The 18,189-nt window shown below is 39.6% G+C and overlaps 1 protein-coding gene across 2 annotated transcripts; it reads left to right on the forward strand.

Moving 5' to 3' along the window:
- The first annotated feature begins 1,154 nt into the window (after nt 1–1,154).
- Nucleotides 1,155–9,904, forward strand: CPR18 (cuticular protein RR-1 motif 18). Of its 2 annotated transcripts, none has more exons than XM_062673799.1 (4): nt 1,155–6,198; nt 6,850–7,090; nt 8,554–8,784; nt 9,678–9,904. In XM_062673799.1, the coding sequence occupies exons 1-4, from the start codon at nt 6,190–6,192 to the stop codon at nt 9,830–9,832; spliced, it is 636 nt and encodes a 211-aa protein (XP_062529783.1). In that variant the 5' UTR covers nt 1,155–6,189; the 3' UTR covers nt 9,833–9,904. The 2 variants fall into 2 exon arrangements, with proteins under 2 accessions (XP_062529783.1, NP_001166730.1); NM_001173259.1 differs by lacking the exon at nt 1,155–6,198 and adding an exon at nt 6,284–6,319 and having other exon boundaries at nt 9,678–9,832.
- Nucleotides 9,905–18,189: the final 8,285 nt, after the last annotated feature.

Below are 18,189 nucleotides of genomic sequence, written 5' to 3' on the forward strand. Positions count from 1 at the left end.
TTAACCAAACACAAAAACAAGCGCTGTTTAGATGTCCTGTGTGCAAGAATAATCATGCAATTTACCAATGTATGAAATTCAAATCAATGCCGATTGAGATGCGTCTTGACCGAGTTAAACAATTAAATCTATGCACAAACTGCGTGCAGGTCATGATGAACAGCGCTGTAGGCTCAGTTCCTGTAAGCTGTGCACACAGCGCCACAACACTCTGTTACAAAATAAAAACACTGTTCCGGAAGCTTCAACTTCATCAGCGGGCTGTGTAGTCTTGCCCACTGTGCAGGAACAGACTCAAAAGGAATCGAGTAGTGTCACACTCTCATCCACACATCACAGTCAGGTACTTCTATCCACTGCTATGGTCAATATACAAGGCTGTGATGGTCAAACACATAAAGTTCGTGTACTACTCGACAATGGAAGTACATCTAGTTTTGTCACAGAAACTTTACGAGCGAAATTAGGAATACGCAGTTATTCTACTTCACTACTAGTACAAGGGTTGAACAATCAGTCCTCAAAAATTACAAAAAGATGTGACGTCACCATATCGTCACTCACAAACAGTGGTTATACAACTGACGTCAATTGTTTTGTTGTACCACATATCACTCAGTTGATACCTACTTCACAAATTAATTGCAATTTCTTTTCCATTCCCTCTCGCATCCACCTCGCGGATCCAACCTTCTCCACGCCGTCTGAGGTGCAGATGTTGCTGGGGGCGGACATCTTTTGGGATGTCCTTCAAAACAATCATATTGTCCTGGGAAAGAACAAGCCAACTCTGATTGAAACAACATTAGGGTGGCTTGTCACCGGCTCTATACAATCAAACACAAAATTTAACACCAACAATACAGTCCATTGCCATTTTCTAAACAACAATGAGCTTGATGAGAAGTTAGACAAATTTTTCGAACTAGAATCAGTTCCCTCTGCTCAACAAATCCATACTAAAGGTGAGAGTGAGTGTGAACAAATATTTACACAAACAACAAAGCGCCACCCAGATGGCAAATTTATTGTTACCATTCCATTAAAAGGATCACCTGAATCTTTAGGGGATTCCAAACAACAAGCTCTAATTAGGTTTCAATCTTTGGAACGTAAATTTAAACGCAACGCAGAGTTAAAAAAAAAATACACAAATTTTCTTGAAGAATATTTGGCTTTAGGTCACATGTCAGAAAATGAAACAATACAAAACGACTGCATTTCATACTTCATGCCTCATCATGGCGTTTTGCGGGAAAACAGCCTCACTACAAAATTACGTACAGTCTTTGATTGTTCAGCTGTAACAAGCACGGGTTTATCATTCAATGATATTCAACATATTGGGCCAACTGTACAAGATGATTTACTTAGCATATTGATTCGATTTAGACAGCATAAGTTTGTAGTAACGTCAGATATAGAAAAAATGTATAGACAAATTTATGTTAACAATAAACAACGATGTTTGCAACAAATATTTTGGCGATCACACCCCAGCCAGCCAATTAAACAATATAAATTAAACACAGTCACATATGGGACCGCATCAGCACCGTATTTAGCAACTAGATGTCTGGTACAGCTGGGACAAGAATGCACCAATGAGGATGTTCGGGAAGCAATTTTACACGATTTTTATGTAGATGATTATATATCTGGGCATGATGATGAAAAAACGTTAATACAAATATGTAAAGGCGTCATTCAGACGTTAGAAGGCGCACGTTTTCATTTACGTAAATGGCTGTCCAATCAACCGTCTATCCTGGATGATATTGTTAGCGAAAATAATACAGACGAGTTATTAAACTTAAACAAACATGATTATACAAAAACATTAGGTTTACTCTGGGCCTGTAAAAAGGACACATTATTATTTGCAATAAATAAAATATCAAATCAGCCTAACACAAATAAACGTACAATTTTATCCACAATTGCTCAAGTGTTTGATCCACTTGGTTTAATTAATCCTTGCATGTTACAGGCAAAACTCATATTACAAACACTATGGGCTAAGAATATCACATGGGATGACCAGCTACCTGCTGATGTTGAGTCACAATGGCACGACTTTATTAAATACTTACCAGAAATTACAAAAATAGAAATTCCTCGTAGAGTGTTATGCAATTCGTATGTTAAGGTCGAATTGCACGCATTTTCTGATGCCTCCATTAAGGCCTATTCAGCTTGTATATATCTACGCTCAGTGTCTGAAACTGGGAATGTACAAGTACATTTGATACTTGCAAAGGGCAGAGTGGCACCATTGAAGCAAAGGCTGACTATGCCAAGGTTGGAGCTTTGCGGCGTCCTTCTCGCTACAAGGTTAACAAAAAAGGTAGTAAATTCATTACGTTTAAACATTGACTCAACATTTTTTTGGTGTGACTCAACTATTGTGCTGGGCTGGATCAAAACATGCAAGTTAAAACTAAAACAATTTGTATACAATAGAATTAATGAGATCACTAATAATTCTGATCCTAATTCATGGAACTACGTTCCCACAGATATGAACCCGGCTGACATTGGTTCTCGCGGTCTTAATGCAGCGCAACTTCAATCTTCACTTTTGTGGTGGGGAGGTCCGCACTTCTTACATCAAACAGATGTGCAGTGGCCCACACAGCCACAAGATGTGAATATTGCTAGTTTGCCAGAAATGAAACATCAATGCCATCTGTCAACTGATGACTTTCATTGTCAGAATTTCAATATTTCTCAATATTTTAACAATTTTTCTGAATTTAGTAAATTACAACGTATCATAGCTTATGTAAAAAGATTCATTTCCAACTGTCAATATTCTCGCAATAAAACATCAGGTCCCTTGACTGTCACAGAACTAAATACTGCATTAGAATTATTGTGCAAACAAGTACAACGTGATTCATACTGTAAACAATACTCACAATTACTTAATAAAGGCCCGCTGTCTCCTAAGGACAAACTTCTCAAATTAAACCCTTTTATTGACCATGCAGGTATAATACGAGTAGGAGGTAGACTGTCAAACTCTCACTATGATTACAACACAAAGCACCCTATCTTACTAGACGCATCACATCACATAACTAAAATATTAGTCACACACTATCACAAAATTCTTTTACATGCTGGACCACAGCTGTTGTTATCAACGTTGCGACATAAATACTGGATAGTCAATGGTCGTAATCTTTGTAGAAATGTTACTCGAAATTGCATATCCTGCCTTAGATTTGCAGGCAAAACTTATCAGCCTATCATGGGCAACCTACCTCTACAAAGATTGCAAACAGACTACCCTTTCAGTAATACGGCTGTGGACTATGCTGGTCCCATCATGATGGCAAACAGAAAAGGTCGTGGCTGTCAGTTGAAGAAGGCATATATTGCCGTTTTTGTTTGCCTGGCAGTGAGAGCGATGCACATAGAACTCGTCACCGACTTAAGTTCTAAAGGTTTCATTGCAGCCTTAAATAGATTTATTGCCCGCAGAGGTAAGCCAGCTGTGATCTATTCCGACAACGGAACTAATTTCGTGGGTGCTTGCAACGAAATAGTTAGGTTTCTAAAAAATCAATCTAACGATATTATTTCATACGGTGCTGAAAACGAAATTAATTTCAAATTTAGTCCAGCCTACAGTCCACATTTTAACGGCGTAGCAGAAGGGTCAGTTAAATCAATTAAAAAACATTTAACTCATGTATTGTCAATGGCTCATTTGGATTATGAAGAGATGAACACTGTATTGGTTCAAATTGAGGCAATACTGAATTCTAGACCTCTCACTCCAATTTCATCTGATCCATCAGATTTAGTTCCTCTTACACCAGCGCATTTCTTGATTGGACGAACGCTCACTATGTTACCTGCTCCCCAGGTCGATGATACTCCAGTTCATATGCTTTCCAGATATAAAAGGATACAATTATTAAAAACACATTTTCGGAATCGATACTACAAGGAGTACGTTTCAGAATTGCAGATCCGAAACAAATGGCGCACAAATAGAGGACAACCACAGCCAGGAGAGATGGTTCTCATTAAAGATGATCGGCTGCCCCCCAATAGATGGCTGCTGGGACGTGTCACCACAGTGTACCCAGGCGCTGACGGCGTCAACCGGGTGGCAGACGTAAAAACTACTTCAGGAACCTTACGCAGAGCTTGGAATAGGCTCTGTCCATTACCAGTTATGTTGGACCAGAAAGATGCATCTGCTCCAAGAGGGCCAGTTTGTTAACGAACGAAGCGGTGCCCCCCCTCTACGTGCTGCGGGACGCGCGCGCGCCGCCGCCATCCCATTCCGCCACCGACCGGCCGTGCGATCGCGCGCGCCCGCTTCACACAATTTTTGTTGGCGCGTCCATTACGAAGGAGCCTCCGTGATTCAAGAAAACACGCGCGGCCATCACAAGTTGCTGCCGCGTGTTACATCAAGAAGCCTCGTTAACAGTGACTGAAAAACATAAGTGTACTGTTTAGCATTTACAAATGCTATAATTGTGTAAATGATGGGATTTGTTGTTGTTCCCATGGCCTGTAAAAAATTATTTGTAGCAATAACGTAGATATAAGGTAGCTAGAATAGATATGTAGCTAGTATAGATACTTTATTCGACTTGAAAAAGGAGGAGGTTCTATGTCCTACACTATATACTTTATTTATCCAAATTGTGTAGATGGGCGACCGAGCTCATAGCCTATATCATCATGGGAGCTCATCGATACTGACCTCATCTTGAGACATGAGGTGGAAGTGTCTATTGTATGGCATAGCGGCTGCCTCACCTTTCAAAACGGAATGTAGTAATACTTTCGGCAAAAATGGGTAGAATGGTAGTATGCCTAGGCGGACAAGATAAGGTCAGTGGGCTTTCAAAAAATTGCCAAATTGTACTCTGCAGGTACACCCATTGTTAAGCTTAATTAAAGTGTTTCATTATTACTGTTATATGAGTATTTTTAAATAACACAAACAGCAGTCATCATAGTTGCTTAGCACGGACACCGGTGATCATTGTCTAAATCATCAATCATAAACCTTTGAATAACGAAAGCTAATTTGAATAAAAGAAACAAAGCGCTTTTAACGTTAATCTGTTTTAGTGCTATCTTGTGCAGCGGCTGTGAATACATCGGTAATTATGATTTTTAATTGACAAATAAAATAATGTCCATGTCTACTAATTTAACAAAGGCTACGTGTGATTCGCTCCAGTAACTCAGCGCTCGTGCTCATATTGTTACTTAACATCGCCTCATAATACACTCGCACCCGGCGCTCAGCCTCCCAGAAAGAATACTTATAACGCGGACTTGAGATATATTATACATTTGAAAATATTAATTAGTCTTTAGTTCTGTACTGTTGAATTGAAAACATATAAATGGTCTAAAAAAGCCTAACGCTCATTGTCGAGCGGGGGCCAGGGAGGCGGATCTCGCCCAAGCCCTGGCCCTCTAAGTGTTTCGGGTCCCCCTCACATGTCGGTCTGGGGACCGGCGAGGGGGGCCTAAGAAGACGACGTGCAAGCTGCTCTGCACGCGTTTTACGCAAGAGCATCCGGGTGATGGAAGGCCGGCTATCCTCGACCCACGCTGGCTCTGGCCCAGCGGGGTATTCCGTGGGGTAACCCACTCTAACCGGCGCCATCTAGGCGGGCTTCGGACAGTCTGCCGACCGAGAGGGCTGGTGGTCGTGGCGCCGACGACCGCCAGTCCGGCGTCCCGAGGGGGAGGGTGATGGGAGAGATGTGCTCCGCACTAAACGCTTCACTTTCCCCCCTTTGCCTTGTCATGAGTTCTGTCTCATGCGAGGTTTGGACGTTGGTTGTTGAGCGACAGGAGGTTTTAGTCAGTTCGACTCTGACATACCCCGCCCAGTATCCCCAGAAAAGAGCGGAAGTCCGGCGATTTCCTCCTGACCAAAAAAAAAAAAGAAAGGAGAGTCTATTCTTACCATGGGAAATGTATAGACCAATAAGCCACGATGACATTCGAGAGATTAAATTAGTGAGGTTAACTATATAAAAAAATCTGATGAAAAATGTCTCAAGTTCTAATTTACGGTACCCTGACTTTAAACCCACACAAGATATTTTTGGCAAGTAAAAACTTCTATATATAAACAGGAAAGTGAAATCGTTTCTCTTACATTACGACTATTATCTCCTAGCCAAGGCGTTCATCATGAAATTGGTTTGTTTAATTATTATTTTAATTAAAATTAGACATATTTATTGTGTACGCTACAATTGTTTTGGGCTATTTCTTAATCTTCAACATGAAGATCTCGATAATGGAAGAGTTGTGTCAGAATGTTATGTGGTAATCACTTCCGACCCCTCTGGCCCAAAGATACTTATACAATTTTTCACCAAAGAAAATAAGGGTGGTGGTAAACAGTAATCGCGATATTAGCAGCAGCATTCATTATCAGTTTATATTGATGGTAGGATGGATTCTGAGTACATCCGGAGTGCCCCGTCCTCCTTATTTCTTCTGCGAGGCCATTGAGCAAAATATAATTGGGAATTAAAGTTCGTGTGATCTCTATAGGCTTCTAAAGCCACTGAACATTTGGTGAGCGGTGGGGTTTACTCTTACTACTAAAAAAGAGATAAAGTAACTGATAGAATGTTTTGTTCACAGAATTTTGGGGTATATTTGGTCTTAGGCAAAGCTTTATGGACTGTTTATCAGGCTTACTGCGCACCTGATATTAAGTATGTACCGGAGCCCGTAGACACAGTGTTTATCGCGTTAACTATGCTTGTATGCTTTCACAACCAAACAACAATAATTAAAACAAAATACAGACAGTGCTGATTAATAAAATTCTTCCTTCAGGTAGCAGTATTCGTGACGGTAATTACCGCGGTATCAGCAGGCCAGGTCTACATAAACCAACTGGTTGACCAGGCCCTCACTCAGCCCGACTATCCCTCAGGAGTCTATCAGCAGGAATACCCCGCGTATCATCCGCAGCCGTTTGTCCCTAATCACCAGCCGGAGAAGGAGGCCAGGATCCTGAGCTACATGTCCCAGAATCACGGTCATGCATATCAATATGCTTACGAGTCGGAAAATGGTAACTAATATTGCTGATTAACTAATTTGTGAAGCTTTGCCTATATATTTACCAGCTTCTTCCATTTGACTCCATACAGAAGAGGGCCGTTCGGATTGTTGATAATCCCATTCTTATGGATCGTTTGTAGCCTCTGGGTCTGCGGAGGGACTTCGGTTCCCTCTATATTTTGTACCGCATGTTAATCCATACTACCTGAAGCCACTACGTTTCCAGAGATATTTTTTTGCCACGTAGCATCCGGCTTTGGAATGAGCTCTCCTCCACGGTGTTTCCCGATGACATATCCTTCTTCAAACAAGGCTTGTGGAGAGTACTTAACGGTAGACAGCGGCTTGACTCTGCCCCTGGCATTGCTGAAGTCTATGGGCGATGGTAACCACTCACCATCACGTGGGCTGGATGCTCCTCTGCCTAAAAGGGCAATGAAAATTAATTCAACAGGGTGAAGTCATTGACCATGTCGTAGTAAATGGGTATCAGAGCATATAACGTAAATGCCGCTACCTTGAGTTCTTGGATAGGTTCCACTATCTTGCCTATATCAGCCCTGAAGCACGTGTCGGTTTGAAGGGTGAGACTTTTTTAATCCAATTCAATTCAGGCTCCGACCTCAGTGTGTTTAGTCCGAGTTTTTTATAACGTTCTCTATAGCGTAAAAGTTAACTCAAAGTTGTATGCAGTAGGAACTTAAATTTAAAATAATAAACAAAAGTAAAATTGCAACTAGTACATAGATATTATAATATTTATGTACTTCGATTACCACTTAACGTCAGGAGGGCTGCAATCCATTATTCATCTATAGCAATTAAAAAAAGATGAATGACAGTACCACTATACAATAACAAGTCACGCACCGTCCCAATTTTAGGATTCTCTGTGTTATGGGTAACAGAGATTGACATACATACTTATGTACCTCTAAATACATAAATATATAGATAATAAACACCCAGATAAAGAGCAAACAAACTTGTTTATCGCATGATCGTTTGCTTGATGTGGGAATCGAACTCACGACCCTCGGCGCAATAATGAGAGTCGCTAACTACTGGACCATCGAGTTAGTCAGTTTTTGTTTTTTGCTTAATTGGGTAGACGAGCTCACAGTCCACTTGGTGTTAAGTAGTTACTGGAGCCCATAGACATCTACAACGTAAACGAACCACTACCTTGACATATAAGTTCTAAGGTCTCAAGTATAGTTACAACGGCTGCCCCACCCTTCAAACCGAAACGCATTACTGCTTCACGGCAGAAATAGGTAGAGTGGTGGTACCCACCCGCGCGGACTCACAAGAGGTCCTACCACCAGTAAAACTAACTATCCCACTCTCAAAACTGAAACACATGCCTGTTTCGTCGCAGAAATAAACAGTTTGATGTTACCCGTGTGGGCTTAGAATATGTTTTACAGCCTGTAAAATATCTACTCAAAGTTTATTTGTAACTTTTTTCAGGCATAAAAGCACAAGAAGTTGGTCAAGACGAGGGTTCCGGGAAAAAAGTCCAAGGCTCCTACTCGTACAAGGGTGACGACGGTCAGGTCTACGAGGTGTCTTACATTGCTGATGAGCACGGCTTCAGGGCTGAAGGCGCTCACCTGCCGACGCCTCCGCCTATCCCAGAAGCCATCCTGAAGGCTTTGGAGACAAACGCGAGAGATGAAGCCGCTGGTGTTTTTGATGACGGTTAGGACTTTTTTAATAGAGAGAGCTAGGAACTGCCCAACGGCCAGGACAATTGCGCTGTTTTTTTTTTATTGCAAAGACGTGTTCACAGCCCACCTGGTGCTAAGTGGTTACTGGAGCCCATAGATATCTACAACGTAAATGCGCCACCCATCTTGAGATATAAGTTCTAAGGTCTCAGGTATAGTTACACGAACGTTCAGTATCTTAAACGAATTTCTGTCCGAAATCCAGGATGCTGACGTGTTTGCCGATAGTTGGGGAATACTTTTATCTAAAATAATGTTATTTTTAACATAATAATAGTACTTAGCGGTAGTCAGCGGTAGGCAGCGGCTTGGCTCTGCCCCTGGCATTGCTGAAGTCCATGGGCGACGGTAACCACTCACCATCAGGTGGGCCGTATGCTCGTCTGCCTACAAGGGCAATAAAAAAAAAAAAAAACTTCATAATTTTAATACTGTTTTTTGTGTTATCGAGTTAGGCGTTTTGATGCAAACTGTAAACCTGACTTTGTATTGAATGTAATAAATAAATAGACACACAGCATGACACATCAAAGTGATGTAACGCACCGGAATATATAGAAAAAGTAATTCTCGTAAATCATAAATCTTAGTATGTTTTATTAGGACATAAAATTACTACCGCGTTGAAGTCTTTTGTACTGGCAAATTGAAGTCACGTTAAAACTGTTGCATAGATCAGCGTCACAATTTTTGTGGCCATGTCCCATGTTCTTAACTGGTTACTGCATGTGAGTGAAAATCACTAGTCACCTAAAGACATGAGGTCTAAGAGTTCTCCAACCCTCCAAACCGGTCAACTCAAATTTTCATATTGGCACAGAATTATTAAAATAGTTAAAATACTGATATCATTATTTTTTCTAGGTAAATACCATGAAGTTACTTACGGAGCTGCTAGCTACAATCCCCATTCATCCCAAGGTCAAATCGAGGAGCATCAAATCAACCCAGGTCAAGTCCAAGACCACCAGGTCATCTCAGGTCAAAGAATAGAGTCTGCTTACCACGGATATCATTGAAGGCTAACATTTAAGTCATTAGTTTTTTAAGGTTAATTTATGTTAAAAAAAGAATAAAGCTAAGTAAGCAAATTGTTTGTTTTAACCACATTGCCTATTGCGTTTTTAACGCGTCAGCTGGGTAGATAAAAAATTGCTTTTTTAAATTTGTGGACGAACTCTTTGCTTCTTTGTAACCGAGTGAGAACTTTAATGAGCGTCCAAGTGAGTATCACCAAGACATTGCAATCATTATGGTCATTCCACACTCCAAGCTAGAGCGCTTGTTTTGCAGTATTAAAAGACATCGTACCAGTAATCACGGAAAATACGCAGTCACTTAATATATTATTGTTACGCGCTGGGGTTCGGGATAAATAAAACTTCTACCTATTGGAATTTGGCAGTATTTCAATAAAACTCTAATCAGATTTCTTATAAAGGACACAATGAAAATATATTTGCTCTAAAGCCACATCAGAATTCATTAGCACAGGTTGCACAGATAACACACATCAATTGGAATAACCTGTACCAAAACGTTTATAAATACTTTTATGATCTACTATATAAATTTATTTATTCAACACTACCGAAGTACAGATTGAAACTCTATTTACACTTAAAACACTTAATGAACACTTTAAAATTCTCAGTTCACTTCTTCCGCTTCGCTTCAGGTGATCCGTTCGCTGTTTCGTTTCGAGTAGTTCTGATGCAATGCTTTTATAGTCGATACGACATATCTAAACTTATCGAGAACATTCTTGACAAGTCGAGTAGTTTTGATACGTGTTTCCGATATTCGATAATAGATGGCGTTGCGCTTCTCGAGCGTTCTCTATCTTACTGGTTCTTTTGATATTCGTTTCTGCAATTCGACGATAGATGACGTTGTTCTTACCGCCGTAAAATTATTTATAACGCCGCACCGCCCGTAACCGGAGTAAAGTTCATTTATTCATCAATTCCCTACTTCAAACCACTGTTTTTTTTTTATTGCCCTTGTAGGCAGACGAGCATACGGCCCACCTGATATCTGATCTGATCCACAATATATTTCATTTGTGCGTATAAGCCTTTGGCTTTGGAATAAACTCCCCTTAACGGTGTTTCTTGAGCGCTGTCTTACTGCAAACGAGGTTCTTGGAGAATTCTTAGTGGTGGGTAGCAACAGCGGTGCACTCCTGTCCTTTCTAACGTCCATAGTAATCACTGACCCTCAGATGGGTCGTATGTTCGTCTGTCTACTAAAACTGTAACTATAGCTGGGACCTTAGAACTTATACCTCAAGGTGGGTTGCGCATTTACGTCATAGATGCCTATGGACTCCAGTAACCACTTAACACCAGGTGGGCTGTGAACTCGTCCACCCACCTAAGCAATAAAAAAAAGAAAACAATAAATAATACATTATATTATGAGAATATCTGAAATTCATCGTAGTTTCAAACAGAAGATACCAGGTGTATTTGAACACAGCGATGTGACTTTACCGGTTGCCGCATCCCGCCAACAGATATAGCGTGTAATCTTCGACCAACAATAGTAACTAGATTTAGGTCGGTGCATAAAATCCGTCTCGTCAAATAACAGCTCACTTGAAATGTGAGCCCTTATTTTGTTTATTCACTTCAAACTATTTATGTATATGTTCACGCGGACAGTTTTTGCTTTAATTTTGTACGTATCCCTTTATATAGTTACGATTGTTGATCGAAGCGTGTAATAAAAAAGACAGATGTCGTGTGAATACCCGGTTGGAACGAAGTTCCTGTTGTTATATACTTTTTGTGTCTGTATTAAAGGATGGTTATATAAAAAAAAAATAGTCAGTATAAAATAATCAAACGAATCATATATAGTGAATAAGCGCGAATAAAGTTGGTATCGTAGTTAAATTCCTGGAATATTTGTGAAAAACATTATATTACAATTAAATCTTTTTTTCTTACAAAACTTAAAAATAGTTTTTTATATTTTCAAGATTGAGAAGTTCCGTTTTTATGGTGATCGGAAAGTACCTCAAAGATCACTGCAAAAATATATCATGTGTGTCGTTTTTTATTGTTGTACTTTTCGGGTCTAGCGCGCGTCTGTCTGCGATCAAAGCGTGCGCTAACGAGTTCCAAAATCAGACCCGCAAAATTTGAAGATTTACATAAAACCTAATAATGGTAGGCCGTGTTACGAGGTCTGGTATGGATAGGTACTAAAATCTTACCTATTTCTGCCGCGTAAAAAATAATACTGCGTTGTGGTTCGAAGGTTTTTTATTGCTGCTTGTAGGCAGACGAGCACACGGCCCGCCTAATGGTTAGTGGTTATCGTCGCCTATGGACGTCGGCAATGCCAGAGACAACCTACTGCCTACTGTTAAATACTCTCCACAAGCCAGCTGTGTCAGTGGGGCAACCGCTGTATGATTGAGCCATGGAACTCATGTTTCAAGGCCCTACTGTATAACTGATGATTCTTTTTAACAAACAGCCCGACATAAAATCACTGTTACAAATTATTAATATTGAGCGGAACCAAACTGTGAATTTGAGACGATTCATTAAGAAATCTTTTTTTGTCTTACGTACAAAACAATCGTATAAACTCTGAAGGTTTTATTACTCAACTCATCTTGATCTAATCTGCGTTGGTTGGTGGGAATCCGTGGAACGAATTGTCGAGGTTTGCGGGCGAGATGAATTAGAACAGGAATTTTCCTGTTTATTTTCGATGTTTTATTACAGTTAATAGACGAGAATGTCCAAATTGAAACACGAAAAACCATTGAAGTACTAACGCAAGATTGTCTTACAGCTGAACTATGCAGGGCGGTAGTAATTACCCGTGCGGATTTTTAGTACGTCCTATTAATACTAATAAGTCTCACCGGATCTTCTCAGGAGGTTGCGATTCCGGTACGTTAGTAGATTCAATCACGAAGCAGCTGCTCTTGTTAGGTATCTTCGGTAGGCGCTCAGGCAGCTGTTAGCATATCCCTTGCCACCTAGCTGAGCATTTGCAGGTGTAAGGTTTTAAATGAAAAATAAAAAAAAGCGTGGGGTGGTTTTCAGGATACTAGTGGCCCTGCAGTGTCGAAATTCGACTATAACTAATTGAAATTATAAGTTTAAACATTATTATGGTTCTATTATCAAACACTATTAAAATTCGATGATATAATCACAGTATTCGCCAAAACTGCGCCATAGATCAATAATATTAATCTATTTTCAATTCGACCACAGACTGTAAACAATAGCGAAAGTTTCCCAATTGACAGTAAACAAAGAGTTAATTTTTATGTATGTGTTGTGTCAAATACATGGCAGTGTGAGTAATGTTTTCTTTATTGATTTAAAGTATCTTTTATGCATTATTTTAAAAATATATTAGCATTGTGCACTCCTTCTCTATATTCTCTATAAATGTGAGAATTTTCATATTCCTCCGTCTGCGCAATATTCGTAAAAAGGGGTACAAAGTTTTTGCTTCACGTATTAATATATAGATTATTAGATATATATATAAAATAATCTTTCTACTCATATCTGTTCATAAAATATTTATAAACTACCTACTACTGATACTATGCACCCCACGCATTCAATTTTTTAGTTGATTTTTTTATAAAAGCGTATTATGTTAGTTTTTTTAAACTATTATTTATTTTTCATTTTTTAGTTTAATTTAAATTTTTTTAAATATTGAATTGTTATCGGTCCATAATAAGTATACCAAATTTCGTTTTGAAGGGGGTCAAAATCATGTTCATTGATTCCGTTACATGAAGCTAATAAAAGCGTGTTAATGAGTAGATATGATTGAAATCTTCACGATCCTATTTCGTACCTGTTTGATTTTTCGAAAGCATTCTCAATCATGAAGGTTAAATATTTGAATGATGTATGCAGGCTGCGACGGTGCATCACAATCCTACATCGAATCTAAGACGGCTCATGCCTAGAGAATTCCCGGTGCTTTTGTCTCGCAATATTTGATACGTTCCAATATGACCTAGTGACATTTCGAGCATTTTAAGGTTCCACATTGAATTTCGATCTGTTGCTGATGAATCCTCGCCACGGTTTGCTGTAACGATCGCTGGTTTGTTGGTTAGTTACTATAACTACCAAATTAAGATTCAATTCTTGTTTGGAATCAGAATATTTTTTTATAGGACAATTGGACTTTCAACACCCAACTTGGACGTTAGATCAAAGTCTCAATTACGTTTTATAACGGCTGCCCTACTGTTCAAACTAGATCAAATTATGATTTAGCCGTAATTGGTAGAATGGTGATACCGGTCCATGCGAGCCCACATTACGCTCTATGACTAACCATATACATAATTTACTTATGTCTAAAATTGATTACGAATGACAACTATATCTAATACACATGATGTATTAGCTAAGGCAATGAACAAAAAATAAGTATATTTTAACTTACAAATTTCTTTCTTTATGTTTTAAAACTAATATTTGATTTGAAAGAAATAGAGAAATTTTATTGTGCAGAACCCACACACGTTTTTGCTGACCTTCTCCATAATACCCACACCCCGAGGCGGTGTTTAACTAATCTATAACAACGACGGCCGTTACACACATTCACATTGATGTTATATAGTAAAACAGGAATATTTCAAAAATATTTTGTAAAATAATCTGATTAATATCTGTGTCTGCCCATTGCCTGGAATGTTGGTACTTATTAATTATGGTCTTCGGGATCTTGATGTGTCCATTTTATTATTAAACAATATTATACACAATGCGTTATTTGTAAGTAAGCAATGTTTCTTTCTTTCTTTTTTTCTTTGAGTGCGCTTAAAGCTTAAATCGTTAATTCCACTTCCTTACGCATCTATCAGATCCAATAACCTTTGCATTAGACCCCTTCAGCTCTAACACTAGGAGCAGGCTTAGGAACTCCGGTAACCGTATTCGTCGAACTCGGCAAAGAGTTCAACGTGCAACCTAACCTAAGCATCAGCCCGCTGAGTTTCTCGTCAGATCTTCTCAGCGGGTGGCGATTCCGATCCGGTAGTATATTCATTCACGAAGCAGTTACTCTTGAGTCGCTAGGTCTCCTTTGGAGGCGCTCGGGCAGCTGTAAGCAAGTCCCACCCCTCCTGGCTGAGACGCTGCTCGCCCACCTGTCCAGGTGAAACCGGAAAGGGCTCTAGGCCACCAGTAATCCCTCAATTATAAAAAAAAAACGTTAATATTTTATCACGGTTTACTACACTGCTCTACAATAAAACAAAGTTTCTCACATTAGTACCAAAACTAAAAGCCTCTTAGTATGCCTACCAGTTCGGGGTGTCTCTAATCACCAATTCGTCAGCTCTCATGTGATGTGCACTGATTCAACCTTAGAAAAAAGGCGTAATAATAAGTGAAACAAAGTAAGCAATTATAGAATGAATTAATAGAATTATTTATTAAAATCAACGTCTAAAATTGTATTTTACGTCGATGTATAAGATTGATATGATATTGAGTGTTTTTTTATAGTATGTGTTTTACTTCTGCGTGTAATAACAAACTGTTGTTTTTAAATGTGCCATAATAGTTTATGTAATCAAAATGTGAGACTATTATTTTTTCATATTTTCTGTATTCTGCGCGGGCAAAAGTTATGCAATAAAACTAAACTCTCAAATAGTAGTGACATTTTTTTTTTGTTTTTTTTTTTGCTACCACCCTTCATGGAAGATGGCAGTGACATATTTGTATTGCAATGTTTATATCGTTAGAAGATGGACACAGAAATTAAGACCTCTAGACTGTACGTTTTCTAAGAATTTTAGTAAAGAACAATCTTTCACATCAGCAAATAATACTAACATAAATAGTTGTCCACACACATTCGCATCGGAACATTCAGTAGGGCATAAAAAAGACGGAAAACACCTTACTGGGTTCTCTTGATAGTCTTTGATTCAGATAATTCTGACGGCTCACCTTAAGGTTAATGTATAGCACCGTGAGCTTGTCCCGTCTAAACTCAACATAATAGAAAAAAATGAGTCGAATACTCTGGTGCAGTATAGAACTTGACAGTCAGTGAGCTCAGCAAGCGAACGAAGGACACGTAAAGTTTGTGGTTACGTGGTTGTGGGCTTAAATCTATGAATGGGTGTACAATTAGTCACACAACGTTTTTATAGAGGACTAGTGAACATACAGCCAGGTTTTGCGAAAAATTACATACATATTACATATTTATAAATATGTGAAATGATAATAAAATTATTACTGGTGGTAGGACTTCTTGTGGGTCCGCGCGTGTAGGTACCACCTCCCTGCCTATTTCTGCCGTGAAGCAGTAATGCGTTTCGGTTCGAAGGGTGGGGCAGCCGTTGTAACTATACTTGAGACCTTAGAACTTATATCTCAAGGTGGGTGGCGCATTGACGTTGTAGATGTCTATGGGCTCCAGTAACCACTAAACACCAGGTGGGCTGTGAGCTCGTCCGCCCATCTAATCAAAATTTTTTTTTATTTAAATTGAGAATTAATGGGTTCACATAATTGAATTCGCTAGAAACTGGTGCCGTACTGCCCATTTCCGCAACGATATGGCCATATGTCCTGGTCTGAATGGTGCAATAGCAGTAATGCTTTTAATCGAATAATCTAATTGAAACTGACCTCATATCTCAAGGTATGTATTCACGTTGAGTTGCTCTCTAGTTGTTTAGGGCAATCCTAAGCATGACAATTTATGTAATTTGTTTTTTAGTGTGGAAACACAGTAATAAGTATGGCAACACAGTTAATTGCAAGCGCACAAAAAATTCTGATCGTACCTGCACGTATTGTACATGAAGATAAATAAAAATCCTTCGCTCTGAATCAAGTTTTTATTCAAGCTAGCACAAAAATACAGTCCACGCTCTAAACACTAGTAACCGCTTAACATTATATGGGCTGTAAGCTCGTCTGTACATCGACAACAATAAAACAGTATTATGAAACATTTGACTATACTTTCAACACTAGCCTACACGACTCCTGTACAATAGGGTACAATGAAGCGATCTTTGAGTAATGACAGGTGAATCTTCTTGCTTGAAGTAACACAATAATGATTGATGAAGCGAATGAATAGGCTGATTATAAACGGGCTATCGGTTTTATTAACATTAAGGTTTTATTAATGTGATTTAATATAAGAATCATAAACAGTTTTGTAAACATAAAATTTTGTTAGGAATACGCTTAAGCCACAATGTCTGGGGCATAGGCTAAGTAGGGACTGTTGGGTACCGGGTGCGGGGGCGCCCGGTGCTCTGCTGTCGGTTCCGTGGTGAGGGGCGCAAGGTGGCTCCTGTGCGTCGCTCACGGGGTGTTTTTTTATTTTTTTTTTATTGCTTAGATGGATGGACGAGCTCACAGCCCACCTGGTGTTAAGTGGTTACTGGAGCCCATAGACATCTACAACGTAAATGCGCCACCCACCTCGAGATACAAGTTCTAAGGTCACAGTATAGTTACAACGGCTACCCCACCCTTCGAACCGAAACGCTTCACGGCGGAAATAGGCGGGGTGGTGGTACCTACCCGTGCGGACTCCCAAGAGGTCCTACCACCAGTGTCTCCCGAGACGACTTCCTGTGGGATCTTCCCGGGCATGGAATCCCGTCCTATTGTCAGGACAGGTACCGGCGACGGCGAACCTTCCTCGCGCACTGTGCGGCACCGTAGGTTTCGTGGAGTCGGAGTGGTGGAGCTCGATGGGGTTTAGTCAGTAGTCGGTTTTGCGGGGCGGGTACTGAGTGGTAGAAGCCGCGCAGTGCCTCGCGCAGCGCCTCGCGCGCCTTTCTCAAGGCGTAGTCTCCCGGTAGGAATTGGAAGGAGGACTTTGGTCTTCCTCTTCTCCCTCTTCTTCTCTGGAGGCGCCGGAGTCCGACATAACCCGGTCTGTTACCCCTCTCGACCGGGTATCCGTAAACGGATTAATCCCAGCGTTAAAAAAAGGGGTATAACTAACCACATGTTTTAGAGCCTATCCACAAAACTCACTTAAAGAAAGTGCAGAAGCACACACTGTTTGTATACTTATAGATGGAATGACTTCTAGATATATACTTCTAGATGGAATGACGATCTACAGAAAATAAGTAAAATTCAAATAATTAAATTTAAGTTTTCTATATAGATATTTAATGATATAATTGTAATATGGATCTGAATAAAAGGCTATTCATTTAATCATTCATACATAAAGTGTATTACATACAATTTAGATGACAAACTTTATAAAATAAATCATTCAACCTTCACAACGAAACAATAAGACAGATAACATCGTCTATTAATATTATAGCTTAGTGATTTTTATTAACTAGTTTGTACCTGCGGCT

This window comes from Bombyx mori, chromosome 19, assembly GCF_030269925.1.
Source record: "Bombyx mori chromosome 19, ASM3026992v2".
Classification (NCBI taxonomy): domain Eukaryota; kingdom Metazoa; phylum Arthropoda; class Insecta; order Lepidoptera; family Bombycidae; genus Bombyx; species Bombyx mori.

Bases quoted from the DNA above. Each gene is read 5' to 3' on its own strand.
- CPR18 (NM_001173259.1), top strand. From the start codon at position 6,284: ATGAAGATCTCGATAATGGAAGAGTTGTGTCAGAAT. The intron at 6,320-6,849 runs GTTATGTGGTAA...TTCTTCCTTCAG, and splicing joins TGGAAGAGTTGTGTCAGAAT to GTAGCAGTATTCGTGACGGT. The intron at 7,091-8,553 runs GTAACTAATATT...AACTTTTTTCAG, and splicing joins TGCTTACGAGTCGGAAAATG to GCATAAAAGCACAAGAAGTT.